General features: G+C 45.4%; 1 protein-coding gene across 25 annotated transcripts in view; it reads right to left on the reverse strand.

Annotated features, from left to right (window-relative positions):
• Positions 1 to 17844, reverse strand: part of nfasca (neurofascin homolog (chicken) a) — a 165538-nt gene that overhangs the window by 13778 nt on the left and 133916 nt on the right. For 17 of the 25 annotated variants that reach the window (XR_014892382.1, XR_014892385.1, XR_014892386.1 and 14 more), the window contains 4 exons: positions 11699 to 11926; positions 9372 to 9494; positions 4243 to 4389; positions 1556 to 1684 (listed from right to left, as the gene is read on the reverse strand). Coding sequence is in view for 20 of the 25 variants with exons in the window: in XM_085272782.1 (XP_085128908.1) it covers positions 1556 to 1684; positions 4243 to 4389; positions 9372 to 9494; positions 11699 to 11926 (627 nt within the window). In the remaining 5 variants the exon portion in view is untranslated. The remainder of the gene's footprint in view (positions 1 to 1555; positions 1685 to 4242; positions 4390 to 9371; positions 9495 to 11698; positions 11927 to 17844) is intronic. The other 8 variants (XM_085272797.1, XM_085272796.1, XM_085272802.1 and 5 more) reach the window with 3 other exon arrangements.

Consider the following 17844-nt stretch of genomic DNA (forward strand, 5'->3'; position numbering starts at 1 on the left):
ATCACATATTACTTCAACTGGTTTTTTGTGGAAATATTTAGTTTCGTTTTTTGGTTTTTGGGGCTTATAACACAGGGCGCTCATGTAATAACACTGGGATTTGAAGGGTTAAAACAACGAAAATATAATTAAAACTTTACATGAATATTTCAGGGAGAAGTAGTTTTACAAGGTTGGCTAATTTAAAGTGGAATAAAATATGGATATATGGTCTTTTTATGGCGTGGCTGAGAATGGTCCCTAGGGTGATGGGTGTGAGTTTTTTAAAGGATGGCAGGAGGGTTAAAACAAACGAGTTCTGTAAAGCTCAGTATTGAACTTCTAGGCGGGGCAGCCGTCTTCACAAAATTGGATGTAAGGAATCATCTTTATCATCATCTCTTGGTCAGAGTGAGAAACAAATGGAAAACTGACCGCTCTTCCTCCATACTGCGCTGAAAGATATCTAAGAAGACTTCAGTCACCTCGTGTTGTCTTGTCCAGAGACCCCGTCTGAAACCACCCACCCATTTTCACTTATCAAAAGAAATATTTAAATAAAAAAGACCAGTGTGCTTTCCTTTCTTTAAAAAAGTGCATGACAATATTGATTCATGTTTTGATGTTGTCAAAGGTAAACACATGAGTTCACAGCGCAGTGTGCCACTCGCCCTTTGGTAAGCAGCTGTTCTTCCTCTCGTCATAGCTGCTTCAGTAAAACAATATTTATTTATACTTTAAGCCAATGAAGAGCACATATTTACAATCCACAGCAAAAGAAGATCAATCAGGTATTGTTTTCTTATTTTCTACACACACGTGTCTGTTTGTATTACTCAGAAATCCCTTTGTGTTAGGACGGCACCAGCACAGAAACACAGGCCCAGCCACAGTCCTGGGAAAACAGACTGTATGTCAAAGCAGACAGCTTCACACCACACTGGCATTCCTTGAATTCAGTGGACAGACGGAAAAAGTCAAGGTGGTAGTTTAGTGGCCCATCAGGAAACAAGAGCACCTTCAACACGCTGAATGTTTGCATGAGATGCATCATCACCTGGTCACCAGAGGAGCTGCAAGAACAGACCTCTGCCTGGGTGCAGACACAGCAAAGTAAGACTAGCTTACATTCGCTCAGAGCAAAGATTCCTTTCAGGCTCACTGCTTGTTGTTTGTTGAAGGTTTGATTCACTACAATACACAGACCTGCTTCTTGAACCCAGATGCTTCAGAAAATGCCCTGCTGATGAAACCTCAACAACATCCTTCCACCCAGACGTGTAATGGCATGAGGCGTGGGAGATGGAATCAGTAACTAGCTCTAACTATGTCCTTGTAGCCACATATGACAGCACTGGCTAAAATACCCACGACTCTCAAGACCATTAAGACCATTGATCTTCTTAAAGGAAACTACCTGGATGAACTGTGACATTACTGACATATTCTTCCTCTCGGCATTAAAGAATATTCAGTCTCTGTGTGGCGCCACAAATTCAATAATCACTTCTTCCCACTGTCTGCACGATTTCACTCAAGAGAATAGACTTGCATAAGAATGCTGTGGGAAGCTTACCTGGGTACTTTCCTCCACGACTCCGCTTGATGAAACAGACGATGAGGAGGATCAGGATGATAAGGGCGATGGCGCACATCAATCCGATGAACCAGCCCTGCGTGGCTATGTCTACCTGGTCTATGTAGGCTGGAGTCGTGTCAGAGAGACAAACAAGACGAGACAGTGGACAAGAAAGAAGAACGCAAAGAGAGTTAGTATTTATCTGAGGAGGGTTAGGGTTAACCCCCTAACCCATCCCAGAGCGCTCAGCAGACGTCAACAGCTCAGAACCAATATGTCATCATTTCCCCAAAAACAGTGAGGATGATGCAGTGAACATGATCCTGTCCATGTCAAGTGATTGCCTAAAAATTCACACACTGTGTGATTTAATCTGAAAAATGTACTTTTTTCCCAACAAGTCAGGGACTTTGTTTCACAGCTGCCACAGTCACTGTGTAAGCCTGCATGAGGAGTTTCTCTGCTGGTTGACAAACTGTACCAACCGCCTACCAAGATCAGTCATTTTTACCGGTGCTTGATTTATCCCAGCTTCATGTTCATGTCCCATATTTGGGACTTGAGCTGACAGCTTGTTTTAGTCATTAGTCTTAACTCACCAGAAGGATACCGCACTGGTCAAAAGTTTTGGAACACCCTGATTTTTCCAGTAATTTATTGCAGTTCAAGTCATCCAAGTCCAACGAATAGATCGAAATGGTACAAAGGGAAGTGGTTAAAAACAAAGCTTACCCCAAACTGAAAACTAATGTGCACATACGAAAAGGCCTTTTTCAGGGACAACATGGGCTAACAGTTTAAATCTGTTCTGCAGCAATGGAGGCTGATCAAGCCTTGAAAGCTGCTGCTGGTACTTCCTACAGCTGTTCCAGCTTTTCTGGATTACTCTCGTGAGCATCAGCTGAACAGTACTCCAGAAAGTAGAGTGTTGCTACAAAATTTAACAATGGAAGAGACACAGACCATCATAACACTTATAAATGCAGGTCTGTCCTGCAGAGAGACAGTGAGTCCAGCTTCCTTCAGCCAAAGGCTCAGAAACTGTGACAGGAGGAGGTCTGCAGACCCAGAGACACGACTGAATCAGAGGACAAGTTTCTGAGAGTTAACAGCTGTGTGACGGCGGCTCACAGGACAACAGCTTCAAGCAGTTTAATCGTGGTCGTAGTGAGAAAGTCTCAGTTTCAGCTGTGAAGAGAAACTTCGAGCTGCAGGTTTGACAGGACGAGTTGCAGCAAGAAAGCCAGACGTCAGAATGAGACAAAGAGGCTCGTCTGGGCCATGAAACACCGACACTGGACTACTGAAGGGGCTGTTTTGGTGGATCCAGGGTCGGTGACTTGTACACAGTGAGAGGCCCCCTGAACCAAAACAGCTACCACAGCACCCTGCAGCCCCATCAACCACCCAAAACATAAGTGCCAGAGCTGTTTTCAGAGTGCAATAAGGCATTAAAATAGTGGTGTTCTAAAACTTTGGACCAGTAACATATATCTGCATATATATACAGATATATGTACTAGAGATGGACCGATCCGATATTACGTATCAGTCTGATACTGACCTAAATTACTGGATCGGATATCAGAGAAAAATAAAAAATGTAATCCGATCCATTAAATATCAAAAAAGCACCTCACAAAACTTGTGACCACGTGCAAGAAAGATGTTGAATCTATTTAATTTAATAGTTTAATTTAAGACAAAAAAAAAATTAAATGAATGAGAGGTAAAACTTGAGGGGGTAGGGACAAATAAGTAAATACTTCAGCCTACTCCTTTTCAAACAAATAATGGAATGATATTTTGTAATGATTGTGAAGGCACATGTTTGAAATGTTTGAAATAAAAATGAACTGAACTGAACTAATTATTCTTGAAAAATAATTGATTTCTGTGCATTTTTTTTCACACTGCATCAAATTAAAGTTGATTACGTCGATTAAGCATCATGAGGTGGGGGGTGGGGGGTGGTTCCCTATTTTTGTTGTTGCTGGGAGTTGGAACCCTATTAGTTAGGTTGCTTAATATTTATGCTAAGTACTCTTTAAAATACCAGAATAGGAAGGATGGAGCAGGTTTAAGTTTATTAGATTGATCAGTGTTGCTGAACTGTGAAATATTTTGGGTGCAGTGCATTTTTTGCATACAGGTATAACAGAATAGCTTTAGTGTTGTTGTTTATTTAAACTTGAGTATGAACAAAATGCAGCAAGATATTAAAAAAACAGTTTTATTGATTAAAAACACTATATCGGATTCATATCGGTATCGGCAGATATCCAAATTTATGATATCGGTATCGGACATAAAGAAGTGGTATCGTGCCATCTCTAATTTTTACACACACACAAGACAGAAGCAATAAATATATCTCTTTAAAGTCGAACTTTTTAGTTGGTTAAAAACACAGGGCCGTGAACTACCAGAAGTAAGCACACGATCTAAACTAACTTGTACTTCTTGTCATGTAGATTCCATTTCTAAAGACAAGCCCTCTAAATCTGAGGCATTTCAAATGTAGAAGGTTTACTGCTGGGAAAAAACAAGACAGATATCAATTAAACAAACCGTGACAACCCGCCCTGCACTGACTTAGTCAGTGTAGATATTACTTGTGTCAAATACGTAGAGGAGCCCAGCTGGCTCCCATCCTTGCTCCACACGGCCAGGTGTGGTCTCACCTGCTTTGGTCTTAAAGGTGACAGATTTGCTGCTGACACTGTTGAATAGATGGGAGTAAACTCTCAGGTGATACACGACGCCTGGGATGAGATCCACCACATTAATGGGGGGCTGTTGACTCTTTACATCTTTCTTCGTCTTGTTACCTTGGAAACACAATTAAGAGGCCAATCACACTCCAGGGGTGTGGCCTTCGCTCCACTTTAAAACCGGGCATACAACAGTCTGCAGCATCACAGTGCTTTACAGGGAGACTGCTGTTGTCTGATAGCAGGGTGGTGGTGCTGAACTGAGGCTGATAGCAATGCTGCGACCACAGTGGCCATAAAGATTCACTCATCTCTTTAAATTAGTAAAACATATGGATTAAACAGTATGTATGCCTGGCCACAACACTTTATGAAATTCTCACTTCAGACAATATGTTCTGATTAATCTTACTGTTTTATGGCCCTCTGACTACTTTTTTCTTCAAGGTCAAGTTCCCTGCAGAATCCTGATCATTGCTAGTAGTGGAATAGTGAGGCACAAGGACCACTGTCTGTCAAGCAAAACCACTGGAATACAATCGGCTGAAAAGCATGTTTTAAAACATGTTCAGCACCGTCTTCTGTCAGTACACAACGTTGGTGCTGGTTACCATCAATAGATCTACTCTGCATTAGTTTATGTTCACAAACTAGCAACAAAACCAGTAACTCCGTGGGACATAAGCAGACCTTTGAAATTCTGCGGGGTTTGTCTGCATCGTTCTTTCACAGGAAAGCATTATCAAGATTATCAGGTAAGTTTATACAACTGCGATATTACATTTGTTTCAATGTCTGATACCCTCCATCTCTCTTCAAATAAGACATTTTTAATGTCAACAACACTTTTTACCTGGATAAAAGTCACTTTGCAGCAGCTACTTTACAATGGGAATGTTCTTTTTGGCTGTAAACTACTTGATATTCTTTCATAAAAGTTTAATTTCCAGAAATCATTCTTTTGAAAAATTCTGGAAATCACTTTCGGGCAGCGATCACTGGAAGCGAGTGTGGATCGGTATACTGACTACTTAAAGAAATGATGAACTGTATTGTCTCTATTAACTTCTTAAGGTGCCTCAACAAAAAAGAATAACATCTAAACTGGAAACTTTGTCCACAAGCTGTTGTATGCCCAGTTACATTATGTAGCAGTTCTCGCGTCGGCATATTTCCCCGAGACTTTGTGGAGGTTCCACACCCCTGGAGACTGGATTACTCCTTCACCTACATTTAGGCGAAGGAGACTTTAACACGGAGGCTTTTTCTCCTTCGACCATGCGCATGAAGGTCAGGATTTTGGATCGTGTTTTAATAAGAAACACAGTGAACTGTTTGATGTGCTTGGGAAAAAAAGAGCATATTTTATTATATAAAATAGCGCATATATTATATCATAATTTGCGAACACTTTATTTTCAAGCTAATTGTGCGGCTCGTTGCACCCGGCCTGTCGAGGAAAGGCTGCAGTATTGGGCTCAAGCTAGTTGGTCTCTCATCCAAACAGTCTTCATTTAAAAAGTACTTTGTAGCCCGAACAATGCAGGCAGATTTTCCCAAGTCAGTGCAGCTAGCCAAACAACAAAGAACCGCTGACTGCTTAAGTGATAAAGTGAAAGTGGACAGTATAGGCTTGATTTTAAACCCATTGTTGCAGCTAGGTGCAGAACAAAAGCGACCCCCTTAAACTGCTTTTATTGTCCCTGTTTTTCCCCAGGTTATTGGTTCTGTTACTAGTCAGCTAACAGCAAGTCTATTGACGGCAACCAAACAACCAACCCAGTGACATAAAGCTCCATACTGAGAGAAGATGCTACTAAACAGGATTTTAAAATGTAAGCACTTTGAGTTAAATCTATGTCAGGTGGCAAAACATTGCTCGTCTCAGTTAGACACCAGACCCCCTCCTATCTCTAAGGTCCAGGCAGAAAGCAGTGATGACAGCCTGCACGTTTTCAGCAGAAACACGTCTGTCATGCCAATGAGACACACTCTGAAGAGGCAGCATGAAGTGACATCATGCACCATGCTGTTAGCCACACAAAGTGAAAGTCATCCAACATGGGTGATTACCAAGCCATGCTACAGCAGTCCTCAAACCAGCCAAAGAAAGCACAGACACACAAAGAACATGCTGTTTGACAAAAGTCAGTGAAGTGTTATGAGAAAGGCTTTTTGTCATTTGTAAAATGATATCCATCTGCCACGTCTTTCTTTTGTGTATGTGGCTAAATAATTAACCTCATGACAGTCAGCCCTATTTGAAAACAGTGTATTTAAATGCTAGTTTATTGTTTTCAAGCAGCTGTAAAAAAATCAAAGTAACCCAATCCTTTTCCTAAACAATATATTCTCCACATTCTTTTTTTAAGTATAACAATCAAACATAAAAAGGCAGTTTGTGGCAGTTATTGTGGCTAGCTCTGCCTGATACGTCCCTTAACTCTGGGGACAGGTTGTCCAGGGTTAGTAACCTGTTCGGGCAGTGTGTTGGGACGTGTTCGTGACCTGTAGCGACATGTAGCGGGGCCTTCTCGGTAGCCCTAACCCACCAGCATCAATAATGCACTCCTGTCGTAATGTCGTAAAGTCTATGACCTGACCTACATGCATTCTGTATTGAGTAGAGATAGTATCAATACAATTTCTTCAATGCATTTAAAACCCTGTTGGGATTTGTTTTCTTGTTTTCTTTCTTTCTTTGTTGTTTTTGTAACCGTATAAAGTAGAGTACAACAGCAGAACAGGAGAGACCCGAGGCGGCCGCCGAGCGGAGAGTCAGGTGAACTGAACTTCAAGTAAGAAGTTATGAGCTGAAGTCTATCTGGGTCAGATATAAACCAAGTTTAGGTGCAGTTTATTTTCGTTATGCTGACTTTTTACAGTCAGAGAAAATATTACACCTTTCATATTGAGGTGAAAAGGAACCGTTTGTCCCGGACTTCAGCTACAATGGAAAAAGACACAAAGCTGGAGTTATTCTGTCTTTGCTGCACAGCTGCCTTCTTCTCCTCTCATTCTCCCCCCTCTCTCTCCTGTTGCTACTTCAGTCATGAAACTGATCAGTGATCAGCTGATTGGCTTTTCGCTCTTGTTTGTTTATCACCCACTTTGCGCCAGAAAGAGGAAACCAGCAGAGGGTTGATATGAATGAGTTGAAGTTATGAACTGTTTCTGAGAGACAAATAACACCAGGATCCTTTTCTAAGCAGCTGACAGCTGGTAACTGTGCAGAGGCGGGTCTAGCAAAGGGGGGCAGGTAGGGCATTAACAGGGAGAGGGGGGCACAAAGAAATACTTTTCTTTCTTATTCTCATTTAAACTGTCTCACTTTTATGATATAATTATCTGAATCTTACAACCAAAGTTTTAATCTGATGTCAAACGTATAGAAATCATACATATACCAACAAGACTGTGCATCACTGTCACAGCAGCGTTTGTTTTCATTCAAAGGCTTCATGGCTTTTCCTATAATACCTGGGGGGCCGGTCTCTAGTCAAAATGCCCGGGCCCATTTTTTGTCCCAGTCCAGCCCTGGTACTTCCTGTTTACTGTTGGGTTGTAGTTAGCGCTGGTTAGCTCCAGTAGCTAGCTAATTCTCAATTGGAAACAAACAAAAAAAACTTAATAAACGAAAAAAAATGTGGACTCTTTTGAAAGAGTCTTAATAAAATCAATAAACACACATTATAAACAGCTTTACTACTTTACACGAGTTCATCTTACTCTACAATAGGTTGGAAGAGGTTAAGATTTATTTATATCACTTACTATGTTTTTTGAAACATAGTAAGTAAACATCCCTGTTGTCTCAAAAATGAGAGAAGAAGCGTCTCCTTTGTCTCAGTCAACCTAAAAACAAACACACCCTGGCTGGACAGATCTCCCGTTAGGCCTGCTGTGGTTTATCTTATCAGGGTTACATACACTGTGTCCTCAAACATGACCTACCACAGATCAAGAGTCTGTATGAAAGAAAAGTCTAGATCTCACATCCTGACAGCCTGACAGTGCAGGGATGGGTGAGAGAAGTGGATAGCATCAGACCAATCACATCACTTCCTTTCCTCACACGCAGACATTAATAATTAAAATCTAGTACACAAACACATCTCCATCCTTTCTCTGCTCCAGACTTTATAGACTGGGCTGAGGCAAACAGCAGTAACTGAGATGTCTGATCAGAGCTACCCAATTTTGCTCTGTGAAAAGGTGGGATGATTAAAAGCCAGAGTACACAGCACTTCATACCAAGCAGGTGAGTATGGCAGCCTTGGTGAGCAACAAAGACACAGTTAAACAGCCGTTCAAAGAAAGCAGCCCATCCCAGCGCCGGGCCAACAAAAGCAACGCAAAGAAAGGCAACAGAACTCATAGATCCATGCACATGGTGCACTCAAACAGGCAGAACCAAAGAGTGAGAGGGAAAATAATTTTGCAGATGCTGCCTAAAAACGGCTCTCAGTTAACGTGTAACTGCGAAGTATATGGAACAAAATGTCATCTTTCATCTGAATATAATTACATTGAGATGTACCATTTCTGTTGTGACTAAAATCAATATTATGCTGATCTGGAAAACATTTTCAAGACTGCTACTGCACATCCAGATGTTTTCCTCTCATCCAGTCACATTAAAATCTAACTATAGATTGTGTTACTGCAGCTAAATGATATATTGTTAGGTCTTTTCAAGCTGATTACGTGTGAATTGTTAGCAAAAGAATGCACTTATAAAAAGCAAAAAGGAAGCCAATTTGAACCATCTGACCTCAAGCTTGCACACACAGTATCAAACAGACGTTTATGTTGACTACATCTATTTATTTCATTCTAATGTTCGGTTTGAAGATGCTTATGAGAACTTCAAACCTGGATCCGGGCTCCTCCTTGCCACCAGGCTGTAGTGTCCTGTATTCCCGTAATGTACAAATGGTGTGATAACATTTGGTTTTACCTGTTCAGCTCCACCTACACTCTGCACCTTGAAGCTCCGGTTTTACTTCACTATCCTTGTAGATCTACTCTGTAGTCAGAACATTTAGTTCACAGTTTATATCTCAGTAGCGCAGTTTGAGCTTGGTCTGATTTCTTACTGTCCAGAGTGAACTCTAGTACAAAATCGCTGCTGCTGGCCGGGAAGTTGTGCGTCCAGCTGACTTTAGCGTAGTTACTGTTAGGCTCCACCGTCAAATTCCAGATCTCTCGCCCAGAAGCCACTACACAAGGTAGGGTAGGTGGGGGGTGGGGTAGGGGACAAAGGGTTCAAAGTTGGAAGCAAGAGGCAGAGAGGGCACAGTTACAACAACCACACACAGGGCTCTGTTTGGACCCGTGCAGACTGCTAGCCTTGCACAAGTCTTCCTACAACAAAACAGACTCCATGCTTTGCTCAAAATCAAACTAAGAGCATTAAACTATATTCACCCCCCCCCCCCAACCCAAATATATCTGCATAGTTTTTTTAAGTTCATGAATGAATGAATTGTAATGTTTACTTCTGAGTTAGCGATTACCGTATTTTCACGACCATAAGGCGCACTTAAAAGTCTTAGATTTTCTTCAAAAAGTACGGCGCGCCCTATAGCGCAGTGCGCCCTGTGTGATGTAAGGAGGACGTAGTAGAGAACACCATGAGTACGCTAAAGGGTGAAGTGTGGGCGCAACCCTGAAAATGGCAAAGAGACACGCTTATGAAGCACAGTTTAAACTGAAGGCCATCAGCTACGCGGAGGAACATGGAAATCGAGCAGTGGCGAGAGAATTTAAGATTAACGAATCGATGGTTCGCAAATGGAGGAAGCTGGAAAACAAGCTCCGACAGGTCAAGAAAACGCAGCTGAGTTTCCGCGGACATAAGGCGAGGTGGCCCGAGTTGGAGGAAAGACTCGAGCGGTGGATCATCGAGCAAAGAACGAGCGGGAGAAGCGTTTCGACGGTCACCATTCGGCTAAAAGCAGTTTCACTTTCACTTTTTATGAAACGGTGCCATTTTTCCATCCGGACCAGGACTACGGTAGCGCAGCAACTTCCAGCGGATTATAAGGAAAAGCTGGCCATCTTCCGCTCCTACTGCAGCAAACACACCGGCGACAAAAACATCCAGCCCAGCCACATCACAAACATGGACGAGGTCCCGCTCACTTTTGACATCCCGGTGAGTCACACTGTGGAGAAGAAGGGGACCAGCACGGTAGCGATACGCACAACGGGATTTGAAAAGTCTTCTTTTACTGTTGTGCTTGGCTGCCATGCTAATGGACAGAAACTGCCGCCTATGGTGATTTTTAAGCGAAAGACTTTGCCTAAAGAGAAGTTTCCAGCAGGAATCATCATTAAGGCAAATGAAAAGGGCTGGATGGATGAGGAAATGATGAAAGACTGGCTGAGGGAGGTGTATGTAAGGAGACCAGGTGGTTTTTTCCACGCATCACCATCGCTGTTGATCTGTGACTCTATGCGTGCCCATCTCACAGCCGATGTGAAAAAACTTGTGAAGCAAATGAACTGTGAGCTTGCTGTCATTCCGGGAGGCCTGACAAAGGAACCGCCCGTTCAAAGTAAGGCTGCGAGCGGCCTGGGAGCGATGGATGACCGATGGAGACCACAGTTTCACTAAGAGTGGAAGGCAGCGCCGGGCGAGTTACGCCACAATTTGCCAATGGATTGTAGATGCTTGGGCTAACATGTCTGCTGGCACTGTTGTTCGAGCTTTCGCAAAAGCCGGCATCATTTCCGAGGAGCCGCACGGCACGGAAATTGACTCTGACAGTGAAGACGGTGAACCTGGCATGTTTGATGGAGATTTAGCGCAGCTGTTCAATTCAGACACAGAGGATGAGGACTTCGATGGGTTTGATTGATGATAAAAATGTGAGTACCAAACTTCGTTTTGCTCCTGCTTTATTTTTAAATACGCACACTTGTATGCTTGTGTGTTGTTGATGATGACGATTACTGGTAATAAAAATGTGAGTACCAAACTCAGTTTTGCTCCTGCTTTATTTTTAAATACGCATACGGTACTTGTATGCGCCCTATGATCCAGTGCGCCTTATGTGTGTGTTAAATACAGTAATGGCACACATAACTGAGACTGCGCCTTTTAGTACAGTGCGCCTTATGGTCGTGAAAATACGGTACTTCAGTCCTAACACTGCCAGTGTCCAAGTACTAATCAAACTACTGAAACTCAAAGCCATCATGTTCTGTGAAATAAACGTTTAGGTTCTCGCTCCTTGACCAGGAAGATATTTGCTGGCTACAACCCAGTATTTTGTAGCAACTCCCCACTTTTTGTGCAGCAGGTACAGCACAGCGTATCGAAGGAAACACTGATGTAGCTTACTGTTCAGGTAGGAGAAGACAGTTCAATTCAAATGGTAGACAGACAGTAAAACTAGAATGGGACAACAGCAAGTACCCAACACATTCTGGTCAATACGCTTGGTGGTGAACAGCATTGGAAGGATGGTAGTGGTTGCCTCAGTAGTAGAAGTGGTGGCAATAGTAGTGGTTGAAGTCGTAGTTGTAGGAGTGGGAGTAGCTGAGGTACTAATGGTTGTAGGAGCAATGGTAGTAGGAGAAGGATAACCAAAAGGAGTAGGAGTAGGAGTGAAACCAGAAGCCACAAAGGAGTCGGTAAGCTCGACTACAAAAGAGGAGGAGAGAGCAGAGGGTTAAAGACAAGGTAGCAGGAACGTCAAACACAACGATGAACAATGACGCACACACACATGCTTACTCGCACACGCATGCATACGCACACGCATGTATACACACACGCATGCATATGCATGAGAAGTCAAAGAATCCCTGAGCAGAAACACTCGAGGAATTCCCTGCAAGATCACAGTCCTCATTTGAGAGCATCTCATTCCAAGGATCCATGCACGTTATTCTTCTGTCATCAGGAGGACAGATGTTGTCTCGTAATGTGTTTCGTCCAAAGTGTTAGGCTACGTGGGACCCAGTGTTTATGCTCTTTGATTCAGGGTTTCTAATGATTTCCTGATTTCTAGTTCTTAGGTCTTGTTCCTCCCTATGATCCTCGTGTCTCATCGACTCAGATAAATTAATAATAAATTAGATAAATAATGCTAATATCATTTGTATTTTTTCACTGTAATCATCTTGAACCTGTTGATATTTATTTGTAATATAAATCGCTATTCTAATGAATTGGTATTTATTAGAATGTATATTTATTGTACTCCTCTTTGAATCGCTACCTTATCGTGGTGGAGGGGTTTGTGTGTCCCAGGGATCCCAGGGGCTATGTTGTCTGGGGGCTTTTGCCCCCTGGTAGGGTCTCCCATGGCAAATTGGTCCTGGGTGAGGGACCAGACAAAGAGCGATTCAGAAGACCCTTATGAAAAGAATATCGAGGGAACAGTTTACCCCGCCCGGGATAGGGTTACCGGGGCCCCGCCCTGGAGCCAGGCCCGGGGAGGGTGCCCGAGGGCAAGCGTCTGGTGGCCAGGCCTTAGTCCACGGGGCCCGGCCGGGCACAGCCCAAAGAGGAGACATGGGTCCATCCTCCCGCAGGCCCACCACCCGCAGGAGGCGCCATAGGGGTCGTGTGCATTGTGTGCCAGGTGGCGGCCAGGAGCGGAGGCCCTGGCGGACTGACCCCCGGCTGCCAAGACTGGCAATAGGGAGATGGAATGTCACCTCTCTGGTGGGGAAGGAGCCTGAGTAAGTGCGTGAGGTTGAGAGGTACCGGCTAGATATAGTCGGGCTCACCTCTACGCATGGCTTGGGCTCTGGAACCAGTCTCCTGGAGAGGGGCTGGACTCTGTCTCAGTCTGGAGTTGCCCCTGGTGAGAGGCGGCGGGCTGGGGTGGGTATTCTAATATCCCCTCGGCTTGCTGCCAGTACGTTGGGGTTTTTCCAGGTGGACGAGAGGGTTTGTTCCCTGCGCCTTAGGGTCGGGGAACGGGTCCTGACTGTCATCTGCGCTTATGCGCCGAGTGGCAGTTTGGAGTACCCAGCCTTCTTAGAGTCCCTGGGGGGGGGGGGGGGGGGGGGGGTGCTGGAAGGTTCTCCACCTGGAGACTCTGTTGTCCTGCTGGGAGACTTCAATGCTCATGTGGGTAAAGACAGTGAGACCTGCAGGGGCGTGATTGGGAGGAACGGCCTCCCTGATCTGAACCTGAGCGGTGCTTTGTTATTGGACTTCTGTGCTAACCACAGTTTGGCCATAACGAACACCCTGTTCGAACATCAAATCAAATCAAATCACTTTTATTGTCACATCACATGTGCAGGTACATTGGTACAGTACATGTGAGTGAAATTCTTGTGTGCGAGCTTCACAAGCAACAGAGTTGTGCAAAATACAATAATGTAAACAAGCAAAATACAAGAATGGCTACATCTGAAACTAATAAACATAAGAGTGTCCATAAGTGCACGTGGCACCAGGACACTCTAGGCCGAAGATCGATGAACGATTTTGTAATCGTATCAGCAGACCTGCGACCATATGTTCTGGACACTCGGGTAAAGAGAGGGGCTGAGCTGTCAACTGATCACCACCTGGTGGTGAGTTGGATCAGGTGGTGGGAGAGGACGCTGGACAGACCTGGTGCACCTAAACGCGTAGTGAGGGTGTGCTGGGAACGTCTAGCAGAGGCCCCAGTCCGCGAGATCTTCAACGCACACCTCCGGCAGAGCTTCAACAGCATTCCGAGGGAGACTGGGGACATTGAGTCCGAATGGACCATGTTCAGCGTCTCCATTGCCAAAGCTGCTGCATTGAGCTGCGGCCGCAAGGTAATTGGTGCCTGCCGTGGTGGTAATCCCCGAAACAAATGGTGGACACCAGAGGTGAAGGGAGCCACCAGGCTGAAGAAAGAGTCCTATCGGGCTTGGTTAGCCTGTGGGACTCCGGAGGCAGCCGACAGGTATTGACAGGCCAAGCGGAATGCGGCTCGGGCAATGGCTGAAGCAAAAACTCGTGTGTGGGAGGAGTTCGGAGAGGCCATGGAAAAAGACTTTCGGACTGCCACGAAGAGATTCTGGCAAACCGTCAGGCGTCTCAGGAGGGGAAAGCGGTGCTCTACCTGCACTGTGTATAGTGCTGGCGGAGCGCTGCGGATGTCGACTGAGAAAATTGTCAGGCGGTGGAAGGAATACTTCGAGGATCTCCTTAATCCCACTGACACGTCTTCCGAGGAGGAAGCAGAGTCTGGGGATGAGGGGAATGACCCGCCAATTTCCGGGGGGGAGGTCACTGAGGCAGTTAAACAACTCCTTGGTGGCAGAGCCCCTCGTGTTGATGAGGTCCGCCCCGAGTTCCTGAAGGCTCTGGACGTTGTAGGGCTGTCCTGGTTGACACGCCTCTGCAATGTTGCGTGGAGATCAGGGGTATTATCTGTGGACCGGCAGACCGGGGTGGTGGTCCCCATCTTTAAGAAGGGGGAACGGAGGCTGTGTTCCAACTACAGGGGGATCACACTCCTCAGCCTCCCTGGGAAAGTCTATGCCAGGGTGCTGGAAAGGAGAGTTCGTCCGCTAGTCGAACCTCGGATACAGAAGGAACAATGCGGTTTTCGTCCTGGTCGCGGAACACTGGACCAGCTCTTTATCCTCTCCAGGATACTTGAGGGTGCATGGGAGTTTTCCCAACCAGTCTACATGTGTTTTGTGGACTTGGAGAAGGCATTCGACCGTGTCCCTCGGGGTGTCCTGTGGGAGGTGTTGTGGGAGTATGGGGTGTCTGGCCCATTGTTACGGGCCATTCGATCCCTATACAACCGTTGCAAGAGCTTGGTTCGCATTGCCAGCAATAAGTCGGACTCGTTCCCGGTGGGTGATGGGCTCCGCCAGGGCTGCCCTTTGTCTCCGGTTCTGTTCATAATTTTTATGGACAGGATTTCTAGGCGCAGCCAAGTGGCGGAGGGCTTTCGCTTTGGTGGCCTCAGAATCTCATCTCTGATTTTTGCAGATGATGTGGTTCTGTTGGCTTCATCGGGTGAGGGCCTCCAGCTCGCACTGGAACGGTTTGCAGCCGAGTGTGAAGCAGCGGGAATGAGGATCAGCACCTCCAAATCTGAGGCCATGGTTCTCAGCCGGAAAAGGGTGGAGTGCCCACTCCGGGTCGGGGATGAGTTCCTGCCCCAAGTGGAGGAGTTCAAGTATCTCGGGGTCTTGTTCGCGAGTGATGGGAGAAGGGAGCCGGAGATCGACAGACGGATTGGGGCTGCAGCTGCAGTAATGCAGACGCTGCACCGGTCCGTCGTGGTGAAGAGGGAGCTGAGTGTAAAAGCGAAGCTCTCAATTTACCGGTCGATCTACGTCCCTACCCTCACCTATGGTCACGAGCTGTGGGTAGTGACCGAAAGAACGAGATCGCGGATACAAGCGGCAGAAATGAGCTTCCTCCGAAGGGTGGCTGGCCTCTCCCTTAGAGATAGGGTGAGAAGTTCGGCCATCCGGGAGGGGCTCAGAGTAGAGCCGCTGCTCCTCCACATCGAAAGGAGCCAGCTGAGGTGGTTCGGGCATCTGACAAGGATGCCCCCTGGGCGCCTCCTGGGTGAGGTGTTCCAGGCATGTCCCACCGGGAGGAGGCCCCGGGGCAGACCCAGGACACGCTGGAGAGATTATATCTCTCGGCTGGCCTGGGAACGCCTTGGTGTTCCCCGGATAAGCTGGAGGAGGTGGCTGGGGAGAGGGAGGTCTGGGCCTCTTTACTTAGGCTGCTGCCCCCGTGACCCGGCCCCGGATAAAGCGGATGAAGATGGAGATGGAGATATTTATTGTATATTTTTTGGTACATTTATAAACTTGAAGGTAATTTTATGTCATTTTGTTTTTAACAGAATGAGGCTCAAATGTAAAACTGTTTTACTGATAACTTCTTACACATAAAGACTGATTCCCAGTCTCTTCCTGACGTGAGGATTACACTTTCATAATCTAACACTGGTATTAGACTGACACGCCGTGGTGGCCGTAACCCACAGACTGGGCACTGACTGGGAAATGGAAAGAGCTCAGTCAGTACAGAGCTAAAATATGTCTGCGTTTTAGTCACTACTAACTCTAAATCTACCCATACATGGTTCATTAGACCTGATCAAAGATACATTTTTCACCCATTTGAGGGAAAGTTGGGAAACAGCTTGGATTGCTTTGGGAAAAACTTTTCTTGCAGACACCTCAAAGAGAAACTATCAGCACTGGTGATAGAATTATAACGAGTGGTTTGATTAACTCAAGTATAATTGTTATTTGTTCTGTCATGACATCAGGAAGGCAGTATACGGTTGCACAGTCACTGCATTTACCATCGAACAATAAGGCATGTGTGTGAACTCTCCCCAAGAGGTCCATTGTAGATCACAGAAACATGATTAGACATAATACGTACAAGATGTTTATACTTCTTAAAGTAGGTATTAGCAGAAGGTGTTATAGTGGCTCTGGTATAGAACGTTTTCATATAAGCCGTCCAGCAGTTTCACTGATTTCTTCTTCAGCTTTTGACACTTTGGAGACTCCTTGTGGAGATCACACACACCTCAGGTTAATTTCACTTGAAAGAAATCTACTGTACCTTCAACTTGAGATTGTATCCAGCCAGTGAAGGGCCCCACTACTGATGCTCCTACCCAAGCACCAACCCCCCCCCCCCCCCCCCCCCCAGCAAGCATGCTTTTATCACATCCAGGCATGCCCTCAAACAGCCGTTAGTGCAATATCAGAATGTGCAGGAGAGCTCAGTGAGGTGGGCCGGCTCAGCCAAAAGCTTCTAACAACATTACCTGTGATCTCCTGAACATGCTATTCATCCAGAGAAGAACAGCAATGGATGAAGATGACAGAGCAACATGACTTCTGAGGAATAGTCAAGGCAGCAATGCCAACTGCTGATGGTGTTCGTCTGTCCTGCCCAACACACACCTGTCACACACCTCCATCTTCGGATGCACGTATGTGCATCATCCCTTATTTCCCACACCAAAAACAGCAGTGTCATCATGACACTGTATCCAGTGACAGAGAAGTCATTATCTCCAGCACAAGGTGAACTTGTGTTCCACAGCACACAGAAAAATGCAGCGATGCAGTGATGCAGTGAGATTGTATAGTGGAGGCATGCCATCAGGGATTGGATTTAAAGGTCAGCAGATATATACACTGCCCAAAGGAAGACTACAAGAGAGTATGTACTGATCTAGCAGGACATGAGGGAAAAGTCCAGCAGCTGAATGTGTGAATCCCAGACACAATAAGTGGGAAGCGAGCGTATTCAATCCCCGACAGCAGCTTTACTCTCAGAAAACAATGCTGAGATGCAGGAGAGGCAGGCGAGCAGCACGAACAGCAGTTCAGTCAGGAAATCACTTTGTGACGTCTTAAACCTACGTTTTAGATCATCAAAAAGCTTAGTTTCCAATCGCATCCATTTCTAGGATGATGTTTAAGTCTAATTTTCATTAACACTGCTTTGCACCTCACCCTGCAGCAGAACTGATTCTTATCAGGCAATGGAGGTGGACTGCACTGCTGTTAGTGTGTGGATGGATAGGCTGGGGTTGGGGAGAAGGTGACAGACATGCT

Source organism: Mchenga conophoros, linkage group LG5, assembly GCF_057382185.1.
Source record: "Mchenga conophoros isolate Kocher_MC1m ecotype Shallow Benthic linkage group LG5, M_conophoros_male_GT1.1, whole genome shotgun sequence".
Lineage (NCBI taxonomy): Eukaryota > Metazoa > Chordata > Actinopteri > Cichliformes > Cichlidae > Mchenga > Mchenga conophoros.